This window comes from Cupressus sempervirens, chromosome 3 (assembly GCF_028749045.1).
Source record: "Cupressus sempervirens isolate cs-2001-9-10 chromosome 3, ASM2874904v1, whole genome shotgun sequence".
NCBI classification, from domain to species: domain Eukaryota; kingdom Viridiplantae; phylum Streptophyta; class Pinopsida; order Cupressales; family Cupressaceae; genus Cupressus; species Cupressus sempervirens.
Window position 1 is genome coordinate 289,255,466 of NC_143120.1, and position 25,236 is coordinate 289,280,701.

Sequence of the window (25,236 nt, forward strand, 5' to 3'; positions counted from 1 at the left end):
CTTTAATAAGATTTTCCACACTTCTCCAAAAATTCAAAATGTCTAGGGTTTACATCTTGATCAATCTCCAAATCCTTTCTATATGATGAATTTTCACAATACCAACAATACTCTCTCAAAATTGTTCACACAATAGCTTTTCAAAATGTGGTGATTATATGATGAGTGTCTCTATATATAGTAGTAAAGAGTTTAAGAACTATTTATACCAAAACTTTAACTATAAGCCAACAATATTTCCTTTATATTTCATGTTCACTTATAATGTCCTCATCCCAATAGCTTAACAATACTTGTGTTTCCTAGTCCTAATCACCATTGCATCTATTTATGTTGATGGGTGTTTTTAGCTCAAAATGATCTAAGGGACTTTTCTAATGATTCAATGAAATTCTAGGTCCATAAGCATATGAATTCCATGCAATTGATGGCAAAGGGTCTTCCATTGAAGTTGCATAACTGTCAGTAGTGCCTGCCCCTAGTTTACATTTTTACTATTATTGTTGAACTCTTTTAGGCCAGTTTTATGCTTGATTATTAGTAGTATTGTTTAGAGATTATTAGATATTGTTTTACATTCAGTTGATTATATGATGAGATCACCTGGTACTCTATATTTCATGTATGCATGATGTTTATTATAGTGTTTTTAGTTATTGATGATGATTAGTTGGATTATCATATGTGTTCTCTTATGGATACTTACCCCATACTACATGTGTATGGTGTGTGTGTATATTTTCTTTATGTATGGCATTTCTAATGTGGTTAAGGAATGGAGTCATAGTCACCTACTAGTCGAGATCTACACGATGCACCACTTCCTGCCATTGCCTATTTAGCTTAGTAAATATTGTGTTTGTACATGTGTGGATTTTATGTAGGTTGCAGGTACCGGGTATCGACTTCCCTGAATTGCCAGGATGAGCGTACCCTATCACATTATCTCAATGGTAAGAGAGGGGAGATAAAATATTGAGTCCAAATCCTAAACCTTTAAGCCATTTGTCCTAGAAAATTAGGACAAGTATCTGAGTTGACTACCCTCCAAATGCATCGAATGACTTTAATTCGTGATTATAACCCTTTAGTTTAATTTTGTATGGGTTTTTCTATGATGGGTTTTCGTATTTTGTTTAATGAGTCCTTGGTGATTTTTCAATTAATTAAGTCAAATTTAATTATTAAATTAATGATTTAATTTAATGGAAAATTATTATAGAATTTTTTAATATTTAATTATATTTAATTAATTAGGAAATTAATTAAATAAAAAAAATTAAATTTTAAGATAAAAATTATAAGTTTAATTTTAGCACGTGATAATATTTATTTAATTTAATAATAATGTATTTAGAGTTCATTTTTAAATAAATGCTAAATATTATTATTATTTAAGTTAATAAAGATTTTATCAATTAATGTTTTGAAAATTAATTAAAGCATGAAAATATATTAATTTATTAAAAGTTTAAAGATTGCATAACATGCACATGAGATTAAATTTAATAAGTTAATTAAAAGAGAAGTCAAGTAAAAATTAAATAAAGTAATTTTAATAATTCAACAAACGTGCATGGGAAGGGAAAAGGAAAGATAAAGAAAAGTTAATTTAGAGTGGAGTCTGGTGAACAAGTAGTCCTCTCGGGTGATTGCACAATTAGTGCCCTGATTTTAGGAGAGAACTCCATATCACAATTTGGGGGTTCATTTTCAAGGGACGCGAATTTTGGGAGCGAATTTTTGAAAGAAGAAATTTTCGGAAGAGAGAAGGTTTTGAGAGGAGAAATTTCTCTCTCAAATCTTTTGCGCGTAGCGACTTAGCATTAGAATCCAGGTAGATTCTTGTGATAAATTCACGTAGTTATTTATGCTATTTCTTTTCATGTCTTCCCCGTGACTGTGACTTCTTTTTTTGGGTTTTGTTTGTGATGAATATTGTGATTTGGAATTTCGAGTATGCATCTTCTATGTTAGCAAAGATTAGAATATCATCAAAAAAAAAATTTCAATAATTTTACAAATTGGAATTTAATTTGGGAAGGGTTTGAACTTAGAAATGGAAATTTTAGATTGAAGGTTCGAATGGTTGATTGTACTTTTCCTATCAGGCTAAAATTACAAATGCTTATAAAAATATATATATATTAAAATTAATTTTAAAGGAAGAGGGTTTTGTTTAAAAAAAAAAAAAAAAAAACTCATATAAATATTTTTATTAAACAAAAAAAAAAAATTAAAAATTGATATAAATTGGGGAGGCGGGGCAATGACACCCCCACCCCCCCCCCCCCCCCCCCCCCCACCAAACCTTACCTTACGGCGGCTTTTAAAGCTGTAGTTGTTACTCGTAGCAATGCTACAGCAACACCAGTCAATGATTGTTGTGGTTGTAGCATGGTTGTGGCAGTAGCCACAAAGTTACGGCCTCAGTCATTTAATGAGTGGCTGGCGAGCCTTAAGCACTTAATAATATTTAAGAATTTTTTTATATTTACTTTTAAATTTTTTTAAAATTTATTTAATATTTTATTAATAATTTTTATAAATAATTTTATTAATAAGGTTTAATTAATTACTGAATTAATTAATTAATTAATTTATAATATAGTTTATTTTTAATTAGTAATTAATAATTGTTATTAATAATTTTGTTAATTATTTTAATTAATAGGACATTATTTTAATTATTAATTAATTTAATTAAAGTTAGTTTGATTAAATTTATCAATTAATGAATATTGTTGAAATGAAGTTATAATTTATTTTATTATCATTATTATTACTAATATTGGTTTTAATAAAGTTGTTATCATTTTATTTAAAAACCAATCATTATTATTATAATAATTTAAATAAATATTTACCCTTAAATCATTTTAGATTTTATGACTTAAAATCGAATAGGGGAAAATTATACAACTATTTAAATATAAGAACGGGTTAATTTGTAAGGGTAAACTATGAATTTCATCTGTTTAAAACATACAGTAAACTGGAAACTGAAACCTTACTTTTAACTCAACTATGTGTTTTCAAACTCAAACCAAACTATAAGATTACTCTATTTTCTGTGTATTGTCTATGTTTTTGGATTTTGGGGTTGACCTAGCTTTGATTAGTCTTAGGATGTTACCAAATGCTTGGGGGTTCTGTGATTGTGATGGTATAATGATTTGTTCTCAATCTTTTTAAACCCAACCATGGTGATGTGTTTAGTATGCTCTATGATGGGATGCATTTATTGTTTGTTATTGCTTTCCAGTCTTCTTTTGTGAAGCTAAGACGTATGCTTATGAGATACCTGACTTAACCATTTTGAGTCTGCAATTAGTTATTTTTGGGATGCTTTCTAGTTGCTCGTAGAGAACTGATGTGATTATTGTGATTTATCTTTTGATGCTTTCCAGTCTCTTGTATAGGACTAAGGTGATTTTATATGAATCTTTGATTTGTGATTTTGTGAGCCTAAGGAAGGTTATCTATATGTAATGTCGGGAAGTGACTTGTAATGGGGGTCAAGGCCCTAAGTGGCTACTAGGGTAACTCATTGTAAGTTGTTTAATAAGTGAAAACATTACACTAAATGGGAATAAAATGAACCTAATAAGAGTCTTTGTATGTTCTCGCCCATGCCTCGAGCGCTAGTACAGACTAGGATGGGAGTAGAGAGAGCACTTAGTTGAGACCTTGCATCCATAGTATGCCTTGTCAGTATGAGAGGGTACTAGTGGCCACATAGGGATCACTAGGGGGCCGAGGTCCTGAGAGACTGCTAGGGTAACTCTATCATGATTCATGCAATGACACTTGCCCACTTACATAGTAGGTTTCCTACATGTCTTTGTGTGCCTCTGGGATTAGATGTCAAATTATCCTGGACTTAAAAAGTACTTTTGATATTTGGATTGATATCCTGTTTGGGACTTGAGACTATCTCCTCAGCGTGGTGGGAGTGGGCCATTTAGGTTCCACGTGGTCGTGTGGCAGTGCTTTTTACTTTTATCATTGAGATCCGTCTATTGATACCATGGCTGGAATTTCCTTGTCTACATTTCCTTTCTTTCTATCTCAGTGTTTTATGATGGATAGTTCTTTATGATGGATGGTTTCACTTATTGTATTGTACTTTATATTATGGATCTGAAAGGGATGATGTAATTCTATTTTTATAAATGTATATTCTTTTAGCCTTTCATACCCTGTGACATGTACAGTGGATGATTGAGCATTCTAAATTGTATTGCCAAGTGGCATTCAGAACAAATGTATATTATTTAAATGGACTTTGGACTTTTAATTATTCTTTCATGTGGATGTGTTATTTATTAGACTTAGTATTAATTAAAAATTAAATGTGACTCGATGTCTTGGGATCCTCAAGGAATGTAATTTGTTATGCTTGCTTATGTATGATTGTATGTTATTGTTTTCGCTACTTTATGTTTGACATGTATGTTATTCTCTCTTTAAAAAAAATGTTTAGCAAACTTAGTAAAACTTTAGGTTATTTCTTTTGGATCCCTTGGCGGGGTATTACACTATCCTTCTTTATTCATATCTTTTTCATTTCTTTTCTGAATTGATATTGGTTTACAATTTTTTTCCTTTGATATCGTTGTTAGTAATGAACTGATATATGTAGTCGTAGGTGATAATGAATTGATATATGTAGTCGTAGGTGACATGACCAAATTTCAATTAGATATAACATGGAAATCCTATTTCTCTCTAAGGTTTAGAATTTCTTTCTCCATTTTCTCTTATGCAGTCTGACGTCAGATGTCCTATCTTTCCACATTTCAAACATATAACAAGATTGTTTCAATCTTTTATCTGATAGTTTTCTAATTTCCTAGTTGTTAGTGTTTTGGTTCTACATTCTTCAACTTTGTGTCCATTGTGATTACATTTGCAACAATATCAAAAAAAATCTCATATGTTCTACTTACAATATCATATGTGCACTCATAGGATTTGTTGCAATTGTTACAATAACCTTTGCAAGATGTGATTCTAGGAGTACTTACTTGTTTTCTTCTATAAGTATTTTCAATGTGACTAAATTTTCCACAGTTGTAATAGGTAGTTGTGTAGGGCTTCTTACCTTGCATATTTGTTGATTTTTTAGGAGCCTGTGGTCGTTGCTTTGTTTTGACTTTTGATGATTCTTTCATTTCCAGTTTATTGTGGTCGATATATCATAATTTAGTAGTATCGCCATATTTACTTTGACCTTTTAGATGTTCATCAATCATCTACATGCTTTGCTCAAACTTTGTAAGTTTTTCATTGATTTCCTTTTTCAACTTTCAGATTTCTCTTCAGTTCTTCATTCTCTTGCTTTAGTTTCTAGAATTTTCTACTTATAATTATATATTCCTATCACTTGTTCTTTCTACTAGTTCATTTCATGCTTGGATCTCTCTTTGTTGTCTCTGCAGGAGTAAAATATTTTCTTTGATTACTTTTTCGGCATCTCTCTTCTTAGTTTCAAGAACTTCTTTGGCACTCTTGGTAGTTCTCATCCTTTCTATTACTATTGTCATCCTTAAGGCTTGGTTTTCATGCTCTCTCTTAATTTGTGTAATTTTTTGACTCGATAGAGAGGGTTCAAACACTTCTCCTTAGGCATATCATTTGATGCAAATGATCCACTCCATGTAATGTTATTTTAGCTGAGTTTGGGGCTCACCCCTTCAAACACGTTGTCATCTTTGACCTAATTAGGTTTCTTCACCATCTCTTAGGCATTGTTGATTCTACCAAAAATCAAACAAATACTCCTACCTAGCTTACTATTCTTCTATCACTATTTCTAGCTTTGACCTGACAACTAGGACCCATTGTTGGTACACTCAGGCCACTACTTTATTGGGCTCAATCAAGATGTAGATTGACCATCTCCATCCTTTTTAGTTCTCTTTGGATGCCCCCACCCACTTCCTCTCCTCATGGAAGGAGTTGAAAAGACATGTTAGACTTGATATTTACAAGTTGTACATTATCACAACTTGGAGTAACCCTTTAGGTGGGTTGTGTCCATAGGTGGCCTTTTATGTTGATCACTTCTTGGATATTCAAGACAAGATTTTTGGGAGCCCCTCCTACTTGGCTTGGTGTTGGTCTCACACCCTTTGTATATCCCTTAGTTCCTTCAAAGTTTCTTCCCACCAGCTTCATGTTCAAACTAACCACGCCATTAATAGAGTGGATCAAATTTGTCATCTTTGTACTTTATCTTAGATGGAAACGAAGACCCATTTCTTTTTTTTTGTCCCATATACTATGAGATCAGAGGGAGGTTCCATTACCTTTGTAGAGATTGTAGGCCCTTGTACACTTTTTCAAATACATTGATTAGTGTTGTCTAATGCTCTATCTCTGAGAGACCACATAGTGTCATGACCACACTTTGCAACTTCTTTATCTACAGAGCTAGACCTCTAATTAGTGTATGACTAGCTTCTACTCACCCATGTCCCCCACTAAGGGCATGAAGTGGTTGTTGCATTATCTTGTTCCTAGTCACACCAAATCTGTGAGACCTTGCAACATGTTCACTAGCTAGGTAGTGAGAATCCACCTCCAGTGGTACTCAGAGATAATCTAGGTTCCCTAGTTGCCTTAAACTATACCCTTCAGTTCTATATTTCTTATGGTCAAGGAAGGACATGTAGTCTTCCCTCAAAATTTTCCTTTGTTCTTTCCATTTTATCTCTTTCTAGGTCACAATTTGGTGTTCCTATTGTTGGTAGTTTCCTAATTTGTAAGCTTTAAGTCCCTTAGACCCGTTGGTGGTCTCTTGTTGGACATTAATAAATTTATTGTATCTTATCTTATCTTATCTTATCTTATCATGTAGTTCATTGATATTTTTCAAAAGATTAGCAATAGAATCATCAACTTCCTCAAAATTAAAATGTCCCTTCAATAGTTTGTTAAGATCATCAAGGCTCATAGGTAATATTTCTATCGGTTCCTTCCTTTTTGAAAATAATATTTTAGTTTTTTCTTCAGATCTTGTATCTATTCATCCACATCTTCTAGGGCTTCTTCTAGTTGCTTTTAATATTTGCAACTTTCCATTATCTTTGATCTACTCTCAAGTTGTTAGAATTCATTCGAGAGAACTAAAGCTCTTATACCAATTGTTGGAAAGATTTTGGTTAGGTACTAAGAGAGGGGGGAAACCAATATGCACAATTGCACCAATCAATACACCCTCATTTGTCTCTTTAAAAAAAAAATAGTTTGATAGAAGTAACACTAATGTTGGTTGCTCAATTAGAGACCTAGGCTTAGATTTTGAATGCCATATTTTTTAATATTAAATAAATCTAGAAATAATTACATAAGTGAATACCTTGTTTGTTATGGATAAAAAAACATTTGTTTATTCATTTACATATATTTAATATATATTTATTAGGGTCTTATGGTAATGAAAAATATTTGGATATCATGAGATTGAATCCTGTTGAAGAGAGTGAAATTTCATTTTTGCATTTTGTCATGTGACTAGAAATGCTTGGTTGTGCATTCATTAATAAAGAAGTTGAATTGTTAGCAAAATTTTCTCATAGGGATTACACGAGACGTATGCTTTTTCACTATCAAGATATCAAATGGGTAAAATTCAATAAAATGTGGATAGTGGCTAGCACTTTTCCCAACACTACCTCTTTTTTCCTAGCATCAAACATTTGTTCAAAAAAAAGTTTATGTGTGAGACATCACACATTCGGGTTGGAAATTCTTTGTATATTAGTGTATCAGTTAATTAAAAGAGAATAATATTATATTTATCAAAAAAAAAAAATTATTTTTAAATAAACAAAAATTTATAGATCACTTTATTTTGTCATTTCTTAATAGTATATTATTTTGATTATTAATTATAATTTTCTTCTAAATAAAAAATATTTAAAATTTAGTTATCAATTATAAAAAATTATTGTTGTGCAATAAAGATATGATATCAATCAACCATAAATTGCAAAGCTATAAAGATGTTGTTAAACTCAACTCGTTAAATTAGTTCTAATATATTTAAAGAAAAATAATAGTTATATTCATTTTTTAGTTTTAAATATTAGTAAATGATAACAAGAACAGAAATCTTGCATTGAAGTTATAAGTCAAAGGCTTAAGACATTTATATTTTGTCAATCTCTCAAGGCGCAATCTCAACCTTGTCTTTCATGATTTCAAGCCTTTGCAATCTCTAAGAACTAATCTCTAGTGGGAATTCATTATGCTAAACAAATTGAACATAAAATAAACCTAATTAGCACTCTATGTAGCCAAAATTTCATAGAAATTTTTTTGCTGAAAATGTATATTAAGTCGGCCAATTCAAAATAATAATAGAAAATTTAAACCCTAATAATAAAAATAAAGGTTACACTTTGTTTAAATTGGATCAATCAAAGTAACCTAAACAAGTCTTACTTTTCAAAACTCTAGCAAAATTTTGTAGTAACAAACAACTACAAAAATTGAGATGCAAATAAAACTTGGAAAAAAATCAAAGTGTTAATAATTGAAGTAATTAGTTTATTCGAATTGATTAAGTCTTCAAATAATATTTAGAATGAAATATTTTAAATAGATAGGAAAATATTGATTTTAATTAAGGCTTCAAGGTATAGCAACTACAACTACCCTTTTTGATATAACTGCATGAAATACCCTTTTTCATAGGATAATAAATACACCTCTACCAATGTAATTATAACAACATTTGATAAAATTTCATATGTTTTTGCTTTAATGGATGTCCATTCATTATTGCAAATATCCCATTTTGATACACATGAGGAGAACAGTAACAAAAGATGGTGAAATTTGCCCGATTTTTTTAAAAATCCCTCACCAATCTATTTTGTGCATATGACAATTATTGTAATTCACAAATACATATCATAGAAGCATTTTGTCAAACAAAATCACACACTTTGTCTATACTTCCACTTGTTGCATATATGTTTACCCAACATATCCAACTATAATATATCCAACTCAAGACTACTCTTTTAAGGAGTCAACTTCACAACCAAATTGCCATAATTTGTCAAAGCCATTGTACAATTGGGTAGAAATCGTAAAAAAAAATATTTTTAATGAATATATTCTATTTACCTTTGCATTAATCAAGAGAAAATGGTACAAAATTCACAAAAAAAAGGGTTTGGTGGGTTAAAGGGAACACACCCACGAGAGTCTATACGCCCTAGAAGAATTTTTAAAATGGGTTAAGCATGACAAAAACTCAAGCAACTAAAGCTAGTCATAGAAGTGGCAAAGGATCATTATCATATAGCTTCACCCAAACACCCCTTGGGGTAGTCATTAATGGGCTTCCAACCAAAGAGAATGTTATCTTCAAATTTTCTTCTCGGACTAGTTGTCATTGGACCAAAGGCATGGCAAAAGGAATATAGTGAAAATTCTTGTTGCTAGACCAACTAGTGTCCCACTAAAGATGACAAACAAGGTGTTTTGAGGAGAAAGACCATGAGAGCTATGATCACCAAATATACTCATTTGAAGAGCATCTATATTACTACGCCAATGCCCACAAGATGTAGCATCAATGGAATTTGGGTGATAATGCAAGGAGTATTTCTCCTTTTGTTGAGAAGGTCCAATAAATAGGTCACCTCAAGCATGACTTTTCTATTTTGCACTTGAATCTACACAAGAACATTAGCATATATTATATATATTTTATATAGAGAAAAACATTTGTCAAAGCAGTGTTATTGATAAAGTTACATTTTTGTCCAAATAGATACCATAAAGAATCTAATCTCCAAGAAGAATCATGTACCACAAGAATGGATTGGGACATAATGGGTTGAAAAAGTCATGGTTCTACTTCCAAGTTTATTTTTTGGATTATGGTTAAAATAGGTTTTAAGAGGACTTGAAACCTCACACAATAATTGTGAGATAGTATATTAAGATTCTTTGTTACAAACAACAAGCTAACTAGGGCCAATGCCATCAAAACAAAGATAAAATTGGTTGTTACCAAAGATAAAGCAATGATGACCCAACAACCCAAAAACACAAAAAACCCACTAAAGGTTACATTTTTGCCCCTTTCTTATGAGACTTGAGGGTCATATCAAATGATTTTGCCACATGCTTAGAGTGTTTACCCTTCACAAAAATCCATCCATCTTCAACCTTGGCAGAAACATCCTATCATCACAAAAATCAAGGCCAAAAGAACCGACATCCCCCAAAGAAGATGTAGGAAACAAATTACTATCCAAATCAAGGCCAGCATGATTAAGGTCATTCATAACCAACAAAGGATTATGCCAAATAGAACCATCTAGAATAGGACCTCCAACATCAGTATGTAGCTTAGAACATAGTGGAACTGAGTCATTACTAGAATTTCCAACTCTAGATAGCACAATACTTGCAAAACCAAAAGAAATATACCAATAGAAGTAAGCGGACAACAAAACAGGAAGGAGCATCACTTGTAGGAGAAAGATTACTAGCAGATGCAAAAGGAGCACCACAAGTAATCTCACCTCTAGCAGCTACATAGCCAATATAATCAATATGAATTGAAGATAAACCAACAACATGATTCTCAGAATCATGAGTTGTGAGACAATTTGAGCAAAACTTTTCTTAGAGACAGTATAATGTTCTATAGAAGTACCCTTCCACTAGGTAGCATACTTTTTTGTCTTAACCATCTCTTATCCACATTGAAGCGCAACATGCCCAATTTTAAAGCATCTCCTACATCTAAAAGGAATGTCTTCATAGTCCAATGATTGAACCCAAAAACCCTTAGAATTTAACATATCAGGAAGTGCCTTAGAAATGTCCATCAGTACCAAGATTTGAGCATAGGTGGAATGCATAATATCACTAGACACATCATCAACCATCAAAAAGTCACCAAGAGCCTTTCCCACCACTTCAAAGGGGGAATCAACCCAAAGATAAGGAGAAACATTGGGAAGCCTCACCCAAATCAGAACCTTGTTAAAGGTTTTAGTAAACGAGGAAAAATTAGGATGCCATGGCTTAATCATGAGCATAAAACGATCCTCCTAAGTACAGAAAGGATCTCTTAGAATTAGATTTCTATCCTTAGCCAAATTAAACTTAGCAACAAAAAATACCTTGGCCAAGGAGAAAATATGAGAAGTACCAGATAAAATAAGCCCCTAAGCGATAGAAATTCACCTATGTAAGTCAGGTGGCTTGGTCAAAAACCCTTGAAGTGACAGATCACACCTTTGATAAAAAGCTCAAAGGACACATGCTCAATATCAAGCAATACCTCCTCATCCAACAAAGTCCAGAGAGGGTTACAAACAGAGATCAGCCCCTTCATCATCAACTTTGAAGCACCAAGCAACCTATCTGAAAGGGGGTAAGAACAACCCTCTTTCAAACCATCCCTAAAAGTATCTCCAAAAGGAAGAGAGCCAGATAGTCCACCAAAACCCACAGGAAAACCAAAAGCCACATGAAGCACAAGAACCACCAACGAATATTTGCTAGCATATGCAAGATGACTAGTAGAGGAAGGACAAACATGATTACCAACAAGTGCAGGACAACCAACATATGTTTGACAACTAGCAATAGGACGTTGTAGGCCCCAAGTCAAGCACAAAACCCCCACTTCCAGTAGAGGGTGAAACAATAGCTAGAGAAGCGCACGTTGGAGCCATTCAAAAATAGGTACTTCTAAGTTTGTTGAGGCCATGGACATAACCAAAATAAAGATCAAAGACATAATTTGGTCGTAGAAAGGACAATTAGAAGGAGAAATGCCCCTACCAGACAATTGGATCCCATAGCAAGACCTTGATAAAGAAGACACTAGGTAAAATTAGCCAATTTAGGCTCAAGAGTAACTTGCCAAATTCCCTGAAACTTTTTTTGGAATAATGCAAGATGATTTTTTGCTAGTTTGCAACAAAGTAGTTATAGTTTGCCTTAATTGTGCAATACAACTATTATGGGGTCTTTCCCACAAAGGGTACATTTTCCACCTTCAAATTGCCAAAACCATATTCATTTGCACTTATATTAATCAAATACACTATATGTAAATATTATCAAGGTAATCTATCTAATCTTCATCTAATATAACAAATTCTGGCACTTGATCCTTTTCCAATGGAATGCTTATAATTCAAACAAAATAAAATTTCAATAATGTAAATAATCAATCACTCTATGATTCTTAAATTTATTTCAAAATACACATTGATCAAATTATACAAACTTAAAGTTGACTTAAATACAATTTAGATAAGTTCAATGTTTCTCAAGAATGTCTCTTAAAAATATTGTCATTTCATATAATACAAATGTTTAATAGCCAAACTATATCTCATTCCTAAAGAAGATTGCTCATGAAACAAGGATATTCCAAAGATGGACTAATGCCACCCCTAAAGAAGTTGTCTTTAAAGCAACCCTACGAGTGAGGGCAAGATTATCTCAAACGACCCTAAAGAGTGAGTGACATCCCTTATATTCCCTCCCAAGTAGTACATTCAAAGAATGCTAGGGATGTGCAAATGTCTTTTTGGACTCTACACAAGAAAAAAATGAAATAAATATTAAGTAATAAAAACCCTAAACCTCTTAAAGCTTAGCTCTCCAAACCCAGAAAAAAAAAACTAAAAGGAAAGAATCACTAGTAATCAAAAGCCCTAAGTACATACCTAAAAAAGAATCCTACTGAGAACCAAAGTTAGAAGTAGAGCAAGCTCATGCTCTATCACAATCATGAAAATAAGAAGTGCATGTCCCCAAACTATAATTAACAATCATCTAACATACAAAACTATAGGAGAATCCTACTAAGAAAAACAAACAAAGGGGGATGGAGCACTAACCCGTGATTTATCACAATTATGAAACTAGGTAAGAGGATGAATAGCTTAAGGGGAATCCTACATAGAACAAAAAGATTGTAGGTAGAGCACTACCACATGCTCTATTACACTCATGAAAATAGGATGTGAACGTCTCTAAATTATAAATAATACTTACACCTAGAGGCTTGTCAAAGGATAAGTCAATAGGCAAAATTATAGGATGTGGATGTCTCTAAATTATAAATAATACTTAACGCCTAGAGGTGGTTGAAAGGATAATTCAATAGACAAAATTATTGCATAATATAATATAAGGCTATATGATTTGGTAAGTTGACAAGCAAAAACACCTACTCTACACCATACATCAAAGATTGTTATCGTAAGGTATTGTTTATTTTATAAGAGATGGATTTTTAAAAATATATACAATAATTAAAATATCAATAAAAATAAGTGCAATATTTTTGATATTATTTATAATTTGATAGAAGTATAAATAACAAAAAAAAAATTTAAAACTAATAAAAATAATCATTTATTAAAAAAGAGGACGAAGAATTAAGTTGATTTTCTCCTTTAATATTTTTTTCTTTTTGTTCTTCAAAACATATAGAATAGAATTTCTTCATAATATTAAAAGATTTTCATATTAGAAGACTTATAATAATAGAGTATAGATTTTTTTAATACTTTTTTTAATGATAATATTTAATTTAGGAAAAAAGATGCAGAATGCGCAAGTGACACTTTCTTTTAGGGCCCGTTTGGTGAGCGGAATAGGAATTCGTATTCTGGAATATATATTCTGAAATACGTATTCTGAAATAGAACGTATTCCTGTTCTCTGTTTGGTTCAGCCAATATTTGATGGGAATTCGCAGACCCGAAAATTTATGTTTTTTAAAATTAAAAAAAAATGGAATAGGAATACGTATTCCAATACCACCTATTTTAGTGGAATTGCAAAACCCCATTTTTGAGCCAAAAATGGAATACGTATTCCATTTTTGCTTCGTATTCCAATCCTGTTTTGGTGCATCCAAACAAGGAATTCACAATTTTTGAAATACGTATTCCTATTCCGCTCACCAAACGAACCCTTAGGGAAAAAAATAAAATGTGTATAGAAGAAATGTACGAGTGTTTAAAGTCAGCGACATCGGAATAAAAATAAAATACAAATAAAGAAAACTAATGGAAAATTTTGTCATAACGGGATTTAAAGGTGTTTGATGATCCAGTAAAAAACTAATTTTGTGATCGTAAAATTTTATTAGGCGCACAGATTTCCCGAGCAACCCACAATAAAAATCTTTCAATTAATAATTAACAATCATCTTATGGCCATTTCATGTTCTCAATTTGTAGGCATCATCCCCTAACTTATCCTCCCATTCCCTAGTCCCCACAAGTCCATTGAACACTGTCTCAGAATAATTCAAACTCAGAACAGTGGTTCTGAGATGGATCTACAGGAGTGTCATCCCAAAGGATCGAAACCAGAACCTATGATCTCCTCATCCACACGATCAACTACTAATTGTAATCCAAGACATCAATGTAGACAACATACTAGCAAAGTTCCCATGCCCTGAGTGTGGCTCCACCAGAGGAACACATTTGAAGAAAGATTGCTCTCTAGATTCATTTTATTCCAATCACTTCCAATCTTAGTTACAAGATGTAGCGATTTTCATGGGGTTCAGGTTTTGCCTTTTTGGCATGCAAATGGAGGAAATGCATCTGAGACTAGTTCAAAACCAGTACTGCAGACCTCGACTATCTGCGAAACCTCTTTCTAATATTTCCCTGTCGTGATGTAATTCCTGCAAATGTTGTTTGACGGTTCAAATATTTTGTGGCGAATGTTCAATTGTAAGCTGCAGCGTCTCATATACTTGTTCTTGAGAACTCAAATTTTTGCACATTACTATCTTCACAATTGCAATGGCCTACAGGGTTAAGAATGCTAGAGCTGTTGGTGCTTCGAAACAATGTTTTCAATAGCCTCAACACTTTTGAAAGGAACTGGGAAAGCTTAAGGCAATGCCTTCTGACATAATGCTTATAATACGGGTAAGCCAGAGCACATTAAAAACCCTTAAAAATCACAGAATGTGAGATATCAAGATCAAGAACACTCCGTATGTGTCTAGGGTAAAAACAACTAAGCACGTGTCAACCACCTAGCTCCTCTATTTTTATAAAGTTTCTACTATGGTATACAATTTGGAAATAACTCATTCCGAGTCATACCTTCTCTCGATATTGAGCTATAACGTCAGTTAGAAGAGGGTTCAATTTGGAAAACACAATGTTCCTACATCTAATATCCCAAGAGAAATATAACCTACTTTGATTAAGCAAATTTTAGCAACCAGTAATAATCAAGACCAAGAATGTTTCAAGAGAATTAGAAGAGGGTTCAATTTGGAAGACAGTTTATGTTCCTAAATCTAATATCCTAAGGGAAAGAGAAATATAGCCTACTTTGATTAAGCAGATTTTAGCAACAAGTATTAATCAAGACCAAGAATGTTTTCAGAGAAACAGTCACATATGGAACAGAAACGATCTTGGTGTAAACCTTGAAAAACGGCACAACGGTTTTGTTAAGAGCCATCATGCTAGTGAAATTGATGAGAAGAAATCATAATCCTCAGAGCAAATTGCATTGGTAATATAAATAACCGAAAAAAGATAAATGCGCCGTGGAGAAAAAGTGGAAATAAGTAACAGCTATACCGGCAACCTTCATTATTTCTAGTCGTTTCACAATGACTAATATGGTTGAGAAGACTGGAACAGAGTGCCTTTCTTGCAAGGGGCTGAAAACAATTACTTTGTCCTCCTTTAGCCAAACAGAGTTGCCCGACAATTTTAATAAAGGAAACATAAAACACCATTCAAACCCAAGGGTTAATTGGCATATTTTGGGTAGGCAGCCATGGTGAACTGAAGAGCAAACTTGTGAAAAATGGCAGTCTTGATTGCTTAGAGCTGTCAGATTTCCACAATCCACCAGTATTACTATTCAGTTTTCTGGATTTGATTGTGTAAATGATTTTTTATCATCAACATTTCAGATCACACTACGTGATCCATCATCAGGATGTGCCCGTACTGTAATTTTCCCATGAAAAATAACAGACTAAGATGCTGACCTGATAAGCCGTTTTTGACACAAGATCTGGAAGCTATACAGGGATCTGACATGAGAATGAGGGAAACACATCCCAGTCATTATTTTAGAAGTGAGACGTTGTTCATGATATAACATGGTCTGTAAGCAGTCATAGCTCTGTAAACAGTCATAATCAGCATAGCTGGTAATAGCTTGAAGAAGCACTTCATGAGCTTTCCAACTCTTCAAATGGTTCAAAAAACAGACAACCGGATAAAAAATTATGGCCTCTTGAAGTTAGGTCCCTTGAAATGAAAAATACACATAAATGAGTTGCAAAAAGGAGTTGCACATGTTGGTGAACGTTTTGACACATCATGTCACATCTTAGATTGGAAATAAGTTGGTTGCGACCTATTGCGTGGTTTTTGCTCGTGGCTTTGAAATACCGGTTGAAAGTTTCATTACTCTATCTCTTCTATATTAAGTATGTGAGGTGGAAGTTGCGTAGTCTTATAGCTGTTAATCTCTAGATCTTTAGATGACGATACTCTGATGAGAAGCTTGCTCTACAAATATATTGTATTTTGTTGTTGCTTTTTTGCTAATACACTTGGATGCTTTTGAAGTTTTTGGGGTTTTTCATCTGAAAAGGGTTTTCCCCACGCAAATCATCCTGTTATAGTATTATACACATTATTAACTTATTTATATTTATTTTTGTTTTGGAATTGTTGTTAAGATTAAAAGGTTTTATGCAACTCTCCTCCCAAGGTTAGTGTTGGAAGTTGTTCTACTCCCCCTTACTATTAGTTATGCTCATTTTAACTGCAACAAGTAACGTCTACAGAGAACTATACAAATCTGAAAAAATAATTCAATATCGAACTCGAACAAATTCAATAGGAATCCACCAACACAACACTACCAGACTATCTAGCTGCGTATGCAATCACCCTTTCAAAAATGAGTAGATGTCCAAAACATACAAATTACAAATTTTAATATGATACTTCTAGCCAGGGTTTCAAATGTAGAAGTCTGTTTTATTTAAAGACCATGGTAAGCAGATTCTGTACTCAAGAAAGTTAACCCTACCAGCAAAATAACTTGGAACAAGAAACTCTAGACACAACAGCAGATCTGAGCATTTTAACAAACAAATAGTATTGGAAATGTGAACAACAAATACTCTCGAACCTTAGTTCTGAAAACTGAATCTCCTTCTATTAAACTGAAAACAAGAAGTCCACTGCACTAGTTCAAAACTTCACCATGCCTCTCTTTTTCAGTGCTGTGCCCTACATCTCTTTTATAGTATAAGAGAACTCTAGGGTTTACAGTTATGAATTCCCATCTCAGAAGATTGTCTTGCATAAGAGAGGAGAAACCTTTAACCTAATTTTAATAACAATAGAGGCTAAACCAAATTTTGTTCTAAACTAATAACAGAAATTAACAAACAGAATTTGAAGGCAATTTTTAAATGAGGAAAGCAGCAGTTGTCTGAAGAATATAATAAAGAATTGGAGTAATCCAGCTAATAATAAGAAAGCTAATCTGCTGAGTACCGTATTGAATTTGTTGACTATGTCCTCCTTAAGTATCTACCAAGACTGCTCCACCATACCGACACAGCTCTTGACTGTTCTTTCAACTCACCCGCACACAGCCAAAGGTTGCTGCCGGGTACAGTTCTCTGTTGAGAGTAGCCAATGAACTACTGTACTACTGAGGAAAGATTGAATTAAGAAAATCAAAGTTAAAACTTTAACTAAAGGAGAATTTATATCCCACTGCAGTTATTACCGACGGTTCCTTCTAAAAGAATATTACAAATTTCAAACTCCAAACACTTTTAACTGTATTCTTATGCGTTACAATTCAGATGCAAACATCAACCAGAAAACAATTACTGGAACTGGCAAATTCCAAAAAAAACGTGAACCTCGTGACCATTTTTTCTCTCTCATGCACTTTATGCATACGGCACTCTGCAGTAGAAATAACATCATCTAAAGAAATTCTATAGAGAGCCGAGCAAACTCCCTTCTTATACTAAGTATTAAAAAATAAGTCCTTACAAGTGATGATGCTATTACAGGAAGACACAAACACTCCAAGAATCATAAAGGGTATCAAACATGATTAAGATCACATCTTACAGATATTATCATGCCCCTTAAATTTGAAGAAATTCGGAATCGACATTCACAGTATACACAGCATGTGTAGAATTTCAGATGGAAAAAATTGGAATAGTTCTATTCATAGAAAACTCTGAAATCATAAAGAAACTTGGTAAAAGGCCACCAGAAGCCTCTTTCAGAATATACACATAAGACAGTGGCCTTACATATGTTAACTGTTGATGCATATAATAATCGGCAACCCCAGCAAATGAAAACATGATTTGGTTGCTTATTACACTCCTAGGATACGAAGTAAGTCAAACCTTGATTCTTCAATCATGTACAGTTTGTACAGTTACATAGGAAATTTCACCCACACGGGACTTCACAGACCCTATGGATATAGCATCGTGAACAAAGGATGATAAACTAAAGAAATCCTGGCGCTTTCGTTTTATATATTATATACAAAAAAGTAAACTCTAAACATATAAGTAAACTCTAAAACATATAAGATGTCATAAAACCTTGATGCATATAATTTAGAATTTAGAGCAGTGACGTTACAAGTCTTAAAGCCTAAAAGTTATTCAACAAAAAAACTAAAATCACATAATCCATTGTTTATCATACTCCAATCTTAAGCCAATTCAAAGGCTATACTCTCCCAAGCCGCAAATCTGAAAACACGTAATCCAGTATTTATCATACGCTTACATTCGATGCAATTCAAAAGCTGTAATCTCCCAAGCTGCAAACCTAACATCACATTAGCCAGCATTTATTATACTTCTTACCCTTAATACATCTCAAAGCTAGTCTCTCCCTGGCTGAAAATGTGGATTGACATGTACATCGATATCGTCATCCAATCCATTTAGGTCACAGTGTGGCATCGTCGGCCTCCTTAATGGTAATCCTCCTATTAGACTTCTACCACCGAGCCCAAACCCGCCTCCGATGCCACCCCCAAACAAGCTTCCACCACCTATTGCAGGAAACCTATCAAAGTCTCCTCCACTGATCCCATGTCCTGGAACTCCATAAGGATATGGCAATCTCCTAGGCAATGGGCGGGGAATATACCTAAAAAGCCCATCCCACCCCTGATTTGTCCTCGTCTTCTCTATCCACTTCCTCGCATAAGCATCCTTCCACCTTTGCACACCTTGTGTTCCACAAGATTCAAATTCAGCTAAATACTTCTGCTTCCACAATTCATCATTTGAAGCAAGAAACCGAAACTCCGTGCACACACAACCCAGCCTAGCAACATACACAGCAGGTAGCTTTTCCAAAATCAACATTTTCACCTCTGTAGGCAACAAGATAAGCGACGGTGGTAGTGCCAAGCCAGCTTTTTCACACAAAGCACTGAGCAAGCGCATGGAAAGCGCATCCTTCACAACCTTCCAGAACTCAAACAAAGCCCCCTCGTCCTGAAGAGGATCTTGCGCCTTTCCTATTTTAGATTTTCTTTCCAGGGTTTCTTCCACAATCTCAGAGAAAATATTTGAATTTCCTATTGAATTACTGGCATGTTCAATACAGGGCAAAAACTTCCCCACCTCAAGACTAAGCCTATAAGACTGTGAACCCATTGCACTAGCCAAAGCGCCATAAACAATTAAAAACTTACCCATCACCGAAAACCTGAGCTGAACATTTTCCACATTTTTACCATCGCCATTATCAACTACAAGTTCAGGAAGTGTGTAGCAAAGCCTCACAAGTGGTTTTTTCGCCCAGCCATGAGGAAGCCGAAACCCTAAAGAAGCTTCCGAGGTCTGCGCATTATATCCTACAAAACCTGATTCCAGCATCACCGCATGCACAGCAATTGTCAACAACCCGTGTCCGCCCTTTTCATTTTCTCTCTCTCCAGCCAAAACCCTCTCTAGAAAATTAGGTACGGACCTCGATTTTTCCAAAATTTGATCGTCCGCCTCCATGGACTCGACGGTTTCCTCTTCCTTTTCTGCGCTCAAGGGAACTTCTGTTGGCTTCTGGGAATCCGCGGCTGAGTTTTTCGAAGCTCTTTTCAAAGCTGCAGAAGCGCACAATTCTCTAAGGGTTAGGGTGTTATCATTAGGGCTTTGAGGGTTTCTGGGATTTTCAGGGTTTGTATTTACTTCTTTTTCTCTGGCCCTTTTGCTGCTTTCTGCTGGGCTGATGTTATTCTGAAATCCATTTGCGTTGAGCGTATAAAATACCAGATCTCCGGCTATAATACCCAATGAGTGAAGGGACTCTTCAGAGGGGCCTTGGAGAAAATCGTTTTTGTTAAGGGAAAGGTTTACCTCTGCAGGAGAAGAATTTATCTTGCGGGCAACAGCTTCTTTCAGAGATTGCAAACTCGTACCATTAGAAGGGACGTCTATTCTGAGGGTGTCTCCTCCATCGAGAGATCGAATTCTGAGTTTCATTTTGCCGGCAAAGCTGCTGGTCACGATTAACTTCTGAGCTGTTGCTGTTTTTTAAATCCCCATACAGAATTCTGCTCCAAACGTCGGTGTTCGACACGGCCAAATGGCTGAAATGCCGATTAAATTGACCTGACAACATTTTATTTAATTTGTTATTTAAGTTAAAAACATTCCAATGTAGTTGTGTTCTAATTTTTATTTTAACTAATAAAAGATAGTCTAGTAATCTAATAGTACGATGTCTAGTAAAGTTTTGCTAGTAATCTAATATTACGATGTCTAGTAAAGTTTTGCACGTCCTCCTCCGTTTTCGTAAGTAGTTAGTTAAGAATAAAGTAATCATCATCACACATAAGCTTGAACTACAATTTCTAATTTAGGCATTTAAGGAGAAAGTTTCCAACATTCAAAATGCGTCATCTTAACATATAATGCATTGTGACAAGCTTCAACAACCTTAAGCAAGCATGTCTTTTATTATTTCTTATTAGGCTTCTTATTAGGAGTCGTATTATTATATCAACACGTGTGATCACATTTAAAGAGTATGTCACCATCAGAATCTTAAGTCATCTTTTTCTTAGATCTATCTTTTGCTACATATCAACACACTTTCAATTCAAGTTGAATTCATTTTGATTTCATGGATGTTTCTAAAACTAAGGTTTGGGTTAAGCATACCCCTCTTTAGGCAACATTTTATTTATTTTCTATGTGCAAGAAGAGATACAAATAGCTCAAGAGAAGGGCAAGAGTGAGGACTAATGTGAGCAATTCGCCCAAGTCCAGGTGTATCAAGGTGAGAGAGTCATCCTCATCCTTTCAGTTCAGCCTCAAATTTTAACTAAAGTTGAGTTACAGTCTGTCCTTGCCAAATCTGGTCCCAAAAAATATTGCATTTCTTAATTACATTTGTCTAGTCATACTCCCTGTAATGAAGGGTCATTGCATCCCCCTAGTACTTGAGCCAGCTTGAGCCTGGATCATCTTCCTTCCAACATAAGTGGGGAGATATGCCTAAGCTTCCTAGTTTGTCCATTTGAACTAGTGAGCCATATTTCCCCTTCCTTACAAGTTTCAAATCTAAGTGTGTTTGGGACTAGGTTTAACATATATTGTGTTTAAGGAGTTTTATTTAGGTCTAATACTTGGTTTAGGTTACTGTGAACTTCATTATATAGGGTTTGGTTTCAATTACATTAGATGAGCTATGAATGTATGGTTTATGGAACATTATGAGAAATAGAGTCTACATAAACCATGTTTTGTGATTTAGTGTTTAGAGTTTAAATAGGTTTGAGTTTAAAGTCGAAACCTCTAGGTAGGTGGTACACTCTCATGCACATAGACATAATAATGATTTGATTTTATATGAAAAGATGTTATTCAAACTCAGAATTATAACAGCTATTTTTTAGGTTCACAGTTGTATGGGTACAATGAATATTTCATTACAAGGTTAGATTAATGTACACATTCCCTATTCAAAATGTTTCAAACCCAAATTTTAACATTAAGCCCATATATGGAAATGAAACACTTGTAAGTGACCTAAATGTGTGATAATTTAAAATAAAATCATGTTTATTGATCTAGTTGTAACACATGAAGTGACTACCTATTATAAATAATACTTTTTAATGCAAATTCCTTCATAATGGAAATGCATTGTCAAATATCTCATCAAACAAATGGTATATCTTGCATCTCCTCATTAATCTCATCAATTGTCATTTGTCCAACTACTCATCTCTTCTTCTATGAATATATGCAAGCACTACATTGAAAGTTGCAAGTCTCATAAATCAAGCCACCAAAGAGGATAACATAAATCAACCAATTGTAAAATGTATGAAAAAAATATAATTTTTGATATTCAAAAAATACATTTGTTCATCTCACATGAATAAATCCACACAATTAAGTTTTGACTACAAGCCAAATGAGAGGGCAATTTATGATTCAAAATCAAACAAGCGTTCAACCAAATCAATTAGAAGTTTTATGTTGATTTTATGTAAACATGAGTTTTATGGTAAACATTTAGGATTCATAGTTGTCTTGTATTATTAATAATCAAATTACAAATAATATTTCATTGATAAGTAGAAGACATATATTAAATGTTGATAATTGAATATATTAACAAAAAAAATTGGCAAATGGAACACATAAATCTACAATACAAAAATAAGAGCTACGTGTAGCTGGAGTCCCTACCTTAGGTAAGAGTAGGAGAAAGTGTTTGTTGGGCTGGAAATATGCAAAATATGGTAACACAGACAGATCACTCAAATTATTTACAAAATGTGGTAACAAATTATTAACATAATGTGGTAACACATACATATAAAAAATTATAACTATAGAGGCTTAAAAAGGCATGTGAGGTTTCCAGCATCCGACCTATTTTTGTGCTAATAGGAGGACACAAATGGAACAATTTTTTAATCTAATTTCACAATCATTCATGATGATAATATTAAATATATCTAGTAATGCATTTTTACGTTTTATCTATTTTGCTAAATAATTCTTGTTTAATTGTATTAAAATAGTTTTTTTCTAAAAAGAAAAATTTAATAGTAGGTAAAATTCAACTTGTCTACCAGTAAAAGGATCCAAAACAATTTATACTTAAAGAATATTAAATATAAATATGATACAATTACTTGAATCTAAATTCATCCATTTTCAAAATAGTAGGTAAAATTCAACTTGTCTACCAATAAAAGGATCCAAAACAATTTATACTTAAGAATATTAAATATAAATATGATGCAATTACTTGAATCTAAATTCATCCATTACAATTGTCAAATTTAAATCTAAGAATGTAGGGTGACTTGTTCACTAATTACTAAATTAGTTGAATTAGAATGTATGATTACACAGTGAGCAACAAAAGACTAATAGAATAAAAGAGATTATATTATAGGATGAGGAGATATTTACCTCAGGTTTAATTCTTCCTACAATAAATCAACAAGTCATCAATCAACAATCAACAATCAATTTTTGTGAGAAATGAGAAGAAAAAAATTCTTAGCAAAAATATATATAGAAAAATAATAATTATAAATGAATAATTTCTCTAAAAATTGCAATTGTGGTATTAACTACAATTTAACTACTAATAAGGGTCCTTCTATTTAATGAAAAATGACTAGCAAGTAGTTGTATAGTTTTTATTTTGTTACTATTTCATGCTATAATAGAAAATGAGGAGAGCAAAAACTTAAAACAGCAATAATTTAGAAATAGTTTGTTTAATAGGTAAATGAAAGAAGAATCATACGAAAAAAAAAAAAAAAATCAAGAAGTCCCTACTATAGCTTGGGTTTTGCTAAATATTTTCTTTGTAGTGGCCCAAGACATATAGTGGCATTGATATAAAGATTATCAAAAAAATTGAACTTGGCTTTCACAAGACTGCATAATCTGAAAATAATGCTTCATAGAAATGTGCTCAAAGTCCAGAGGTTACAACATAAGAGAACTTTATAAGATAGCAACCCCAAGACCTCAAGTTGTTGTCTTCTAAGTCAAAAATATGAAGAAAAACATCATTTTCCTATGCATTGTCAATGTACAAATTCACAAATACTAGCTCCCAAAAGCTTGTAAAATTTGCTTCAATCATAAAAGGAAATATGTGCCCTTCAAATAAAGTTCTTGAAAATATCTTTGGCACCATAAACTAATTATTTTTTAAAACCAAATGGTTTTATTTTCTCACAAATATTATCATATGTAATCGCCGAAATGTAATGCATTTTATTAGAGACTTGGAGTATAGGTGGCTTTTGTAAATACCAACAATAGGATCATATTTAAGGAAGACAATGAATCCAGGAAAGAAATCCGATGTCACTTACAAAATCCATCTGATGAAAAATCATCTCTTATCGAAATCCATAAAATACAATGCTTTCATGAATGTCAAATCTGTACAGTGGGTAAACGGAAAAAATTGCATATGACGAGGTACCGAAAACCAAAGTAGAAGAATATAGTGGAAGCTAAAACTAAAGTGAACAACACCCTCTTGTGCATTAGAGAAAAAGGTATGAAACTTACCAGGTTGATTAACAAGAAAGGAGCATGTTGTGTTCATTGCTCCATAGTCAAATTATTGAAATAGAGAGTTATTATTACTGGCACCTACATAAACCTTGGACTTGAGTACCTTCAAAACTAATCCCCTGACTCTACTGTATATAGATATATTACAACACAAAGCTTCTCCTTTTTTTGCAATTCCATATTCCTTCTATCACAAATATAAGCTTTATAAAATAAAGTATGAGACATAACAGACCATGAGGCAGACGAGGGGATGTGGTGGTTGTTGAAATCAAAGGGCTTACCATTCCAATCTTCTCTCCGACTATATAATCTACTCTTATGCTCTTCTACTATTGGCTTTGATATACATCACTGAGAAAGATGTAGCATTCAAGAGGTTTTTGTACTGAATGGCGCTTTCAAGGACAAGAACAGAAAAATACAAATTGGCATTTTAGGAAAACTCTACATGTAAATGACACACTTAATAGCATGCAGTCCACCACATGAAACTCCCCGCAAGAACCACGTCTATACCACTTATTTCTAGAGCCTTACTTTTCATCAATTTTTTTAGAGGTAATATGAAAAAGACAACCAGG

The 25,236-nt window shown here is 33.3% G+C and overlaps 1 protein-coding gene across 1 annotated transcript; it reads right to left on the reverse strand.

Annotated features, from left to right (window-relative positions):
* Positions 1 to 18,656: 18,656 nt before the first annotated feature.
* Positions 18,657 to 20,742, reverse strand: LOC149566092 (F-box protein SKIP22-like). Its single transcript, XM_089819525.1, has one exon. The coding sequence runs from the start codon at positions 20,564 to 20,566 to the stop codon at positions 18,956 to 18,958; it is 1,611 nt and encodes a 536-aa protein (XP_089675651.1). The 5' UTR covers positions 20,567 to 20,742; the 3' UTR covers positions 18,657 to 18,955.
* Between the last annotated feature and the right edge of the window lie 4,494 nt (positions 20,743 to 25,236).